We start from the raw sequence: 11,423 nt of genomic DNA, 5'->3' as shown, positions 1-11,423 counted from the left end.
GTATAATCGATCCGGCCTATATATCTAGCTGGCTAGCTAGCTAGCCTGTAAAACTAAGTCATCAGTACTCCTCGATCTTTAAGTTTTACAAACGTATTTTATTATTAAAACAATTAATAAGAATAAAAAGAAAAAACATTATTATTAATTAATTAGCAACTGTATATGCATGCATCATTCATCATGCATGCAACACAAATTAATTATATTAACCGCCTCTCCTTCACCTTTATCATCATCACGTACAAACCTACTCAACAACTTTTGAAATAATAGCAAACCGTCCAATTCGATCATGATACTCACTTTCCTACCACACTTAATTGCTCCTGTTGTATTCATATATGATAAAGAAATTAATCATTTTTCTCCTTTAATTCCTTTCAACTTCGTGCACCCTCATACGTGTCATGATATGGGCTGTACGTACCTTTTCATTGGACCTTTAATTCTGTATGTATTTATATGTATATATATATAAAATGTGCGCATGCAAGATTGAACACAAAATATATATTAACCCAAAAAAAGAAGGCCAGGCCAGGCAAGGCAAGGCAAGGCATATATGGGACCTCCATCGTCTCTCCTCCAAGACCTCAAGGTCACCGTCCATGGCTCCTCTCTAGTTTTTCCCAGCCAAGAAACAGAGAGAAAATCCATGTTCTTGTCAAACATAGACCAAGTTCTGAATTTCAACGTGGAAACCGTGCATTTCTTTCCATCCAACAAAGACTTTCCTCCTGAGAAAGTAGCGGAGAGGCTAAAAAAGACGCTAGAAAAGGTACTGGTGCCGTACGATTTCCTAGCCGGAAGATTGAAGTTAAACCCTGAAACGGGGCGTCTTGAGATCGATTGCAATGCAGGCGGGGTGGGCTTTGCGGTGGGTTCCAGTGAGTATGCGCTGGATGAGATTGGAGACTTGGTTTATCCCAACCCGGCTTTTGCACAACTTATTTCCAAGAATTTGGATATCTTCAAACCAGATGATCAGCCACTTGCTATTTTCCAGGTAATTAATTAATATTTCCTTTCAAAATTAATTAATCTCCAACTCCATCTCTTTTTCATCCACTGTACGTCGTTGTTGTTCCTAGCTTCCATCCATGTGCCTCGCGTTTGTTTATAAATGCCCTGCCCTTTCTCATCATCTTCACTTACAACTCACAACTACTACATGATCGATCATAACTACCCACAATATAGCTTTCTAACCGCATGTTATATATATGTGGACATTAATTGTATCACATTTATAACAATTTATTGCCCACCTAATTATTAGATTTTCGTTTCCGATAAAAAAATTTTGAGTTGTCCCCCTAGTTACTTGTTCAGGCAATTAAGCGAATCAAAACATGAAACTCAACTAGATCTTTGTATGGGTTCAGGATCCTCTCAAATTTTCTATCTGAATTTGAAAAAATTCGAGCAGATGATTGTGAGAGACCACTTATAGGATCTACCTAACCAAATAAAAATTGGGTTGTCCAATTACTTATCCAATCAGGTGGGTTGATCCATACATATATAATGTAAGTGGTCTCTCACAATCACCCGTCCAAATTCTTTCAAATTTGGGCAGGTAATTTGAGAGGATCCTAATTGATCTATTTGTATGTCCTACGTAACTATAAAAACTCTCTCATATTTGTTGTTTAAATTACTAGCAATTCGAAAAATAAATTAGAGCATGTTTCATTATACTTAATTGCTATTTATTTGATAAGTGACGACATACTTTTTTCTTTTTTCCTTAATATTTAATTAGTTTAAGAAAGAAGCTAAGTTGTAGGTAACAAAGTTAAGGGCTATTAATGTTAACCGGCCGGCGAGTCACAAGTTAATTAAGGGAGCATTAACTATATATTCTACTTTTTCGACTCCAGCTAATATATATATATATATATATATATATATATATATATATATATATATATATATATATATATATATTGTTTTCGTGAATCAGTATGATGGAGACTAGAGTAATTAAGTCCAAATATTGCTACTTCATTTCTATCAATATCGATCATATATAATTGTACAGGTAACCTCATTTAAGTGCGGTGGTTTTTCGATGGGCATTTCAACCAACCATGCAACATTTGATGGCCTTGGCTTCAAAGCCTTCTTGGACAACCTGGCTGCCCTAGCTGCTGACAAACCCCTGGCCGTCACCCCCTGCAACGACCGTCAACTCCTGGCCGCCAGGTCCCCACCACGTGTCACATTCTCACATCCTGAGCTGCTAAAGCTGAAGACCCCGCTAGGCCGAGATCAGTCGAACCCTGGAGTGTTCGAAGCCACCCAAGAAGACTTAGCCTTCAACATCTTCCGCCTCACTGGCGCCGACATCACCAACCTGAAGGAGAAGGCGAAGGCGAAAGGCGGCAGCGGGCGTATCAGCGGGTTTAACGTGGTCACCGCCCATGTATGGCGGTGCAAGGCACTATCATGCGGCGATGCAGGGAAGGAGATGGAGAGAGTGTCGACCGTCCTTTATGCGGTGGACATAAGGGGGAGAGTAAAGCCAGCACTGCCGGGGTGTTACTCAGGGAACGGGGTGCTGACAGCATATGCGAGAGCCACGTGTAAGGAGCTGAAGGAGCTGGGATTTGGGAGGGTGGTGGAGATGGTGAGTGAGGGGGCAACAAGGATGACAGGTGAGTACGCAAGGTCTGCAATAGACTGGGGAGAGTTGTACAAAGGTTTTCCACATGGGGAGTTGTTGGTTTCATCGTGGTGGAGATTAGGATTTGCTGAGGTGGCGTATCCTTGGGGGAGGCCTAGGTATAGTTGCCCTGTGGTGTATCACAGGAAGGACATTGTTTTGCTGTTTCCTGAAATCAGTCAATCTAGTACTACTAGTACTAGTAGTAGTAGCGCTGGGGTTAATGTTTTGGTGGCTCTCCCTAGCCAGGAAATGGAAAAATTCAAAACCCTCTTCCACAAGTACCTCCTGGCCGCCTCAACAGATTAACTCTATACATATCCATCCATCTCTTATATATATATATATATATATATGATTAATTAATTAATATTGCAAGAGTGAATTAAGAGTGCATGCATGCATGCATGCTTGCTGCTTTCATATGTATTCCATCATTTCAACTACTGTACGAATACTTCTTCAAGTTATATATATATATATATATATATATATATATATATATATATATATATATATTATATATATATAGAGTGTGGTGGTGATCAGTTGAGAGGCCAGGACTGAACTCTTTGTAATTATGAATGACTATATGTATTATAAATATATATGATCGATGCAAAGATTTTGATGGTATATATTAACAAAAAAAATTACGTGAATTTTTTGTATATATATCATCGATTTTTTTGCAATTTGATAGTATCAAAATTAAGAACAATTTTTGGCAATTTGAACTTTTTGTTTTTGTTTGTTTGTTTGTTTTTTTTTTTTTTTTTTCCATCTTTTTTTTTTCTATTCGTTTTTGATAAAAAAAAAATAAAAAAATAAAAAAAAATGCAGCAGTACCGTGGTTTGATTCAGTCCAAGACACTTCACTTCAAGCAAGCAATCGCCTTGGCACACAGCCCCAAGTATTTTGTGTATCAACATAGTCAAGGGAGACTTGGTACCCAAAAATGCTCTATAAACTCCTCTGGAGGTTCTTGAAAATTGTGCAGGAGAGCTCTATGAATGAATGAAGGCAAAATTGCCTTTAGAACGCTAGACTTGAAAATTCGATTATGCATGGTGGCGTCCAGACATGTCAAAAGCATGCATGTCCAGACTGTTGAGAAAAATGAAACTTATGCAGCTTTCCCTGTTGGCATGAAGAACATACAGAGTTAGCTTTATTAGACGTGATTGGAAGCTAGTGAGAAGAAAGAACTTGACGAACAACACGAAGAGCAGGATGACCCAAGCGAAAGTGTCATTTATTGAGAGAGACATGTTCACCAAGGAGAGCAAGAGGTGAGCGAGTTCGAGGCACAAGAGAGGGCCATGGGTAGAGACCACCTCTACTCGGGCCTTGGAGCAGCAGTTTCCTCGATTTGAGATCCTTAATACGAAAACACGTAGGGTGAAATTCTATAAAAACATGATTATCACAAGTGAACTTATTGACAGAGAGTAAATTTTTCAAGGAAAAGTTTTTACTTTCAGAAGGAATGGAAGCAAGACTAGTGTGAGAAATTTGCAAACCTTGCCCATTGCCAACCCTTATCTGATCATTCCCAGTATATTCATCTGCCCGCATATTGAGATTGGACAAGTCATTGGTTAAGTGATGAGTAAAGCCCGGATCATGATACCATGATGGATCAGAGGCCACGTGTGGGGCAGTGTAATAAGCAGTTGGACCCTGAGAACCACCTTGAAAGGCATGATCAAATCTATTGTAACACTTTGCAGCTAGATGACCAGGCTTACCACAAATCTGACATATAGGCCGATTGCTGGAATTGAAATTTGAGAAATGATTGTGGGAAGAAGAACGTCCTTTGTCACGTCCTCGACCATGACCTGCATAAGAGGTCCCACGGGAACTGTGTGAACCACGAGTATTGGTGTTGGAGGAGAAGGTGTGACGTTGGGCCACATTGACACTTGAAGAAGAGAGATCTGGAGCAGAATTGTGAACTTCAATTCTCTGCTCATGGGTCAATAAATGCCCATAGAGGTCTTCCATGGAGATAGGGTCGACACGAGTGGTAATCGAAGTCACCAAAGGATCATAATCCGTGCTTAATCCAGCTAAGATGTAGGAGATAGTTTCGGACTCCTTTAGAGGCTCATCAATGGCAGCTAAGGTGTGCGCCAAGGTCTGAGCTTTTTGAAAATAATCAGCTACAGAGAAAGCACCCTTCCTGAGGGTATCGAGCTGATAGCGAATTTGCATGATGCGTGCTTTGGACTGAGTAGCAAACATTTTTTCCAAGGTAATCCAAACATCACGAGATGTGTGGAGACCAACGATATGGACAAGAATATCTTCAGAGATTGTGGAGATAATGACACTCAAGATGAGTTTGTCTTGGCGAACCCAAACTTCGTAATCGGGATTGGGAACTAAAGTAGGTGAGTCGGTGGTTATGGTTGAAGAGGTGGAGCTGGGGGTTGTGGTTGAAGATATAAACTTTAGTGGACAAGGAATGGAATTATCAATATACCCGAAAAGATTCCGTCCTTCAAGATATGAGGCCAAAAATTATTGCCAAAGCATATAATTGTCACAAGACAACTTAAGGTTGATTTGATGATTGAGAGTGGTGAGGGAGGTGGGGCTGGAAATGGAGGCCATATGGAATGAAAAGGATGACAACTATACTGTGTCTTTATACGAACAACAGTGCAGATGGTAGGAAACATGCACTCTCAGATCTCCACCATGTTCGGACATGTGACGTCCATATTTGGAATCATTCTAGTAATGCTTTTTGACCTAGGCATGTCCGAACATGTTAGAGAACATGTACTCCCTTACCTAGCCCATGTCTAGACATCAGTTTTCAGAAACCAAGCATGTCCAGACATCAAGGCACTTGGCAGGGGACTTGTACTCCCTGATCTTTTTATGTCCGGACATGTGTCCTCCATATCCGGACACCAGGTGTAGTATTTGTCCTCTTGGATAATTTGTCACTTTCTTCAATGTAGACAATAGCGCGCTACCCATGCCCCCAATAAACATAAAATGTTTTGGATACCACGTAAGCCAACTTTTTTTTTTTTCTTCTAATTAAATACAGGAGAATAGTTACAAGAGTTGATCTTTCCCGCTTCTTATCCTAATAGAAGAGAAGATAGGAAATCCTATGAGAATGCATCTAAAAACATGATTGGAAGCGGCCTACTGAGAAAAAATGTGCCCGAAAGTTGGCACTACGAAACACTTTCAAAGCATTCCAATTATGAAAAGAAGATAAAACTAAACTAATATCTTAAATACAATTAGCAAAAGACCAAAAAGAGAAGAGAGGATGATTAATTGTTGATAGCAAGAATAACAAGTAGAACATCCCCCTCCAAAAATAAATTTCCACAACCAGAAGATGCAGCCAACTGAGAAGTCAAAAGAACAACAGATGCTTCTCCAAGAAGTGCATCAGTAAAAGTCAGCTTTTGAGTAACAGATAGAATAATATTACATTTTTCATCACTAATAAGTGTCACAACAAAATTGCCATGGATAGTAACATCAAAGTTTCCTTTGATACATCCAGCAAAAGGTGGTGTCCATAGAGAAGGTAATATTGAATCAGACCAAGTCTCACAATGCAAGCCCAAAGTATATGAAATCTGCTTAATTACTTTCTCAGGAGAATGTTGAATTCCATCATGAATGTGTTTATTGAAAAGGGACAAACCCAAGCAAAATAAGGCAACTAAGAATCTAACTTAATCATTCAAGTACCTTTTATTTGAGACTTGAGAGATATAGATCATCAATAGGACTATTTTCTCCAATAGCTTATATATTACTCTTTAATTTGAACTTGTGCCTACAAGATTAAAATTCTTTAATTGGACGACACCTTCAGACATCCTTTCCTTCCTTTTTCTTGTCACCCCTTCCTAGCTCACATTACGTGGCACTCATGTGAACAGCTGCATGAATTTATAATTTTTTTTTTTTTTAAAAAAAAAAACAGACAGGCTAGTTTGGTGGGGTTTGAGTTAAAGTGGACATTAATTGTTGATGGAGGGTTTTGGCATTTGGGCTGCCCAGATTAGATAGATATATTGGTTTTGTTCATTCTTTTTTATGGGCCGATAAAGGCTAGGGTTTGATGTAATGGGCCAAACTTTTGATAAAGGTGACTAGGTGAGGTTCAGAGCATCCACAAAATCTTTGAAAATCTGACCAACCATATTACAAAAACCTACTCTTACCATCAAATCATCACGTCCTTGGAAAACACATATACATCCAAATCACCACTCCAACCCCCATCTCATCCATCTCTCTCCCTCTCTCTCTCTCTCTCTCTCTCTCTCTATATATATATATATATATATATATATATATATATATATTAAGTTTCAAAATAGTGATTATAGCAATGAGAAGTAGTGACTTTGTTTAATAACACTAAAAGCATTAACAAACCGAACTAGTATAATTTTTTTGCTCAATGGTTAATAAAATTAGCTTATTTAATTAAGAAGCCTCCCAGAGAAATTGGTACTGGAGACTAACACGATTCATTATTTCTATGTGAAAGTCCAAAATAAACATAAAGTTATTTAATATCAACAAGAGTTAAATTTATTTAAAAGAAATAAATTAACAAAAAAAATGACATCATAAATATTTGTATTTCATTGTAAATTCGTAAACTCTACTTTATTTTTAGGAGTGCAAGTGTGGAGTCCAATCACGGAACAACACGTGAGGTGATGAAAAAAAGTAAAGGCAGTGACAAAGTTTGTAATTGATTGAAGTGATGGACTTATATATTTATTCCGAATGATTCAGATTCAAACTTTTCTAAGCGTATGGAGCTGTGACGTAAATGCAAATAATTAATCAGATTGTTATCACCAATCACAGTAAATATATATAGTTAGAGAGAATGATTTTTGCACGATCTAAATATACAATTTTTACATAACTTAAGATATATTGGTGAAACTCATATATGGTGTCTCACCCTATATGGGTCTTACTAATATGTCTTGAGTTGTGTAAGAATTGTGCATTTAGGTTGTACAACAAACACGTCACTATTGTTAGACGGGGGGTGTTAGGTGCACAATTTGTGCACAACAATCCATATGGTTATTGATATTGAGAAGTGATCATTACATTATAGTTGTGCACAACATGTGCACAACTATAGACACGTGAGCTGGGACTCATGTGGTGAGACTTACTCCATGGGTCCACCTCATGTGTTTACAGTCTTGCACAATATGTGCATAACTGTTGTACAGAAGTCATTTCTGAATGATATTTCAGCATTTTTTTAATCATCAAACAAATGGATTATTGTGCAAATATCATTACACATTGTTAGACCCTTCTTTTACCGCATACCGATGCATAGTTGCTATTAGACATGAGTTACTCTCTCTACAACGTCATTCATTTTATATTAGAGGCATGGAATTGACGTTCAAAGAGAAACAATTTTTTTCTTCTTCTTTTGAAGGTAAGGAAGCATAATAAGAAAATAAAGACATATGCGTTTTCTATTGTTTTTGTAAAGTTCAAGACATTAATAAAACATCATTTAGACTAAGTAAATATTACTGTACGTGGTTAACGGGAAAGAAAACACCTAGAAAACACTTAAAAAAATGTTTAAAATTGAGTTTTTAATAATCGGGTCCGGACAAATTGGAACCGTGTCTGGACGGGTTGATCAAGAAGTCAAAAAATGACTTCCTGTGGGTTGTGTCCGGACACAACTTGCATAATGTTAATTCTGTGACTTATTCGACGCGTGCTTGGACAGGCCACTTTCGTGTTCGGACAGGCTTCAGTTTAACACGTTGAATGGCGATTTTTAGGCAATTTTTCCAAACTTCTCTCACTTTCTCACGATTTTTCTTTGGGTTTTCATCAAAACCACTAAGTTCTTGAAGATCTAAGCCTACAAACTCAAAAATCCGACCCCAGAAACGTAATCTACGCAAAAAGATCTACGTTTTTTGTAATCACATTTCCACCGATTGATTTGAGGTAAATCCGAAATTTCAAGTTTCTTTAAATTTGGTGTAAATCTTGAAAAGCTTGAGTTTAATCTTCATTTTTCTTTAAGTTCTTTAAAGCATTCTATATGATCTCCAAGCATTGGGTTTTACTTTGGTGAGAAATAAAGGTAAACCCTGGACGTTTAGGTGTTCGATTTTTTCAAAAACTAATTTAACAATAATTTACTGCGCAAATTTCGAGGTTCGACTTTGTGAAATAAAATATGATTTGTTTTTGAAAAAAAAAAAACTAATAGAATTTGTTTTTGAAAAACCGGGTTGCCTAACATATCATACTCTAGTTTTGTCTAAATAGTTTAAGTTGGTGTTTTTGGTATCTAACCCTAAGAAAATCTTATGGGTTAGTGTTATTTATTGTTGGATTGTTAAATGGAATCCTAGAAATTCTATGGGTATAGCCCTTGAGCGATTCAAGAGCTATTCAGAAGTTTAAAGTTAGAAATGCTAATATGTCATGCAATGTGTTCAAGGAATCCACAATTAAACTCAGGACCAAGTAGCCAAGGTAAGTATTCTACTCACTGAGAAAAGTTACTATGTTTTGGGTATTTTATAGTATTGCCTATTGATATGTTGTTTTAATTCGAGCCAATAATATTTTGATATTAAGTGTTCGAGTGTTTTGAATACTTTCAAATACGTTGAGATATGATGATGATCTTTGATGTGTTTAAGATATGAGTTTGAAAGTATGAATTGAGCTATGATTCGAAGAGCTTTGAAGTATAATGAGAATGAGACTTGGTTTATGTGATTAAAGTTATGAGTATGAAAGTATGGATTGAAATATGTTCTGATTGAACTTTAAAGTAAGATGAGAAAATGACCCGATGAAATGTTTATGATTTATGAAAGAGATATGTGTTGAAAGCATGAACATGAAAGTAAATGTAAGATGATTTTAGCATAATACCATGTGCATGAAACGAAAGACCACTGGGTTGCGTCCCCTTTAGCACCAAGATAACGAAAACAGTATGTGTAAGACTACCGGGTATAAAGCCCCAGAGCATCAGAAACAGATACAATGAACATGTGTAAGACCACCGGGTATAAAGTCTCGAGGTATTAGAGCAAGTGTAAGACCACCGGGTATAAAGCCCTGAGGCATCAGAAACAGAAACCAACGAGTACAGATGATGAGCACGCGTAGCACGATGATGATGTGTGACATGATTTATGTTTTTAAGTTGTTTTCATGACTAGATTATATATATATATATATATAAAAATTTGAATGGAACAGAGCATACGTATATGGTTATGGCTAGACTGCATATGATGTTTTAAAGACTCTAAGCTTTATTGTGCTTAGATACTTGTATTTCCCAAAGGTTTGGAAATTCGTGTCTTTGTATTGTTAGGTATGAAGCCACATGCTTTCTACTTAGATGTACTTATATGCTAGTATTTCCCAAAGGTTGGAAAGCTCTTATACGAGTATAGTTAGTCATCTAGTATGTAAGTAAAAAGATAATATGTGTAGATGGGTTTGTATATATGTACTTCCAAGTGGGAGACTGGAACACAAATTTATATTTACAGCTGCATAGTATGATTTCAATTGGTTATGAAATATCAGTGTTTACATTATCAGCTACGAAATGTTTTGAAGGGAATGATTTTATAAATGGTAGCTGTTATTGTAAATGTATGATGGAATAAGAAATGTCGGTTGAATGTGAAAACTTAGTGAGTATTATACTACTGAGTTGGTGAACTCACTCTTTTACCTATGCGGACGTGGTTAATACCACGACCATGTAGATATTGTTCCTTTGACTACAGGTACAACAGATGTAAATGATGACCCAGTCGCACTGTATTTGAGATACTAAGATTGAAGCACTTCGCGACGGTCATATGTTTCGAACTTACGGATAGTCCATGTTTTGTAAACTTTTGTTTATGGCTTGTGTCGCTTGTAACACATTATTTTGTAAAACCATTCTTTTGGAAATGCAATTTGAAAAAAATTATTGACTTCTAATTTAACCAAGTGTGTGTTTGTGTGCAACAAAATATCTTAAATGCAGAATTTAAAGAAGAAAAGATATTTGTTACGAAGTGGAAACTCAGTGAAGAGAAAAACCACTCCTGGGCAGCCAAACCCAGGAAATCCACTATCCAAAAACAAAGCTAGTTATAAGACACTCGTACTCACATACCCTTATGCAGTAGTCATACCTCTAAATCTGACGTGTAACCCAACACCAACGCTTCCCAACCAAATCTTCCACCTAAAGGGGTTTTTGATGGATTCATTTACCTTAGGACCGACCCCTAAGATAGACTTCACACGAACAACTGAGCACACACCGACAACAGCTTGAGAGCTAGCGGATCTTCGATTCTCCCTAAACACCATCTCAAGGCACTATGGAATTCACTGTCGAATTCTGTACAAAACACTATCCTAGAGCCCCTATTTATAGGCTTAAAAAGATCTCAAAAACTGCTGAGATTCAGACTCTGGCTGGCGAGCATCTGGACGAAAGTTAGCCTCGTCTAGATGGTTTTCTGCGATATCCTTTCAGAAACAGCGCAATTCTATCTTTACCAGGTTTACGTCCGGACGGCTTGACCGAGCGTCCGAATGGTCTTCGCTAAAATCCTTTCCGCTTTCAAACGGAACTCTGGAATATTCTGAAATACTGGACACCGTCCGGACGTGTTGCCACGTCATCCAGACGTCTTGCAGAAACTTCCC

General features: G+C 37.4%; 1 protein-coding gene and 1 non-coding gene across 2 annotated transcripts; one reads left to right on the top strand and one right to left on the bottom strand.

The window, feature by feature from the left end:
* Positions 1 to 520: 520 nt before the first annotated feature.
* On the top strand, positions 521 to 3,032 carry LOC133852054 (acyltransferase GLAUCE). Its single transcript, XM_062288724.1, has 2 exons — positions 521 to 1,009; positions 2,048 to 3,032. The coding sequence occupies exons 1-2, from the start codon at positions 566 to 568 to the stop codon at positions 2,978 to 2,980; spliced, it is 1,377 nt and encodes a 458-aa protein (XP_062144708.1). The 5' UTR covers positions 521 to 565; the 3' UTR covers positions 2,981 to 3,032.
* A 1,613-nt stretch (positions 3,033 to 4,645) lies between these two features.
* LOC133853099 (small nucleolar RNA Z247) lies at positions 4,646 to 4,784 on the bottom strand. The gene has a single exon (XR_009896218.1). It is a non-coding gene; the product is annotated as a small nucleolar RNA Z247 (small nucleolar RNA).
* Positions 4,785 to 11,423: the final 6,639 nt, after the last annotated feature.

This window comes from Alnus glutinosa, chromosome 12 (assembly GCF_958979055.1).
Source record: "Alnus glutinosa chromosome 12, dhAlnGlut1.1, whole genome shotgun sequence".
Classification (NCBI taxonomy): Eukaryota; Viridiplantae; Streptophyta; class Magnoliopsida; order Fagales; family Betulaceae; genus Alnus; species Alnus glutinosa.
The sequence above is the reverse complement of the archived record's forward strand: the minus strand, read 5'-3'. Positions and strand labels throughout refer to the sequence as shown.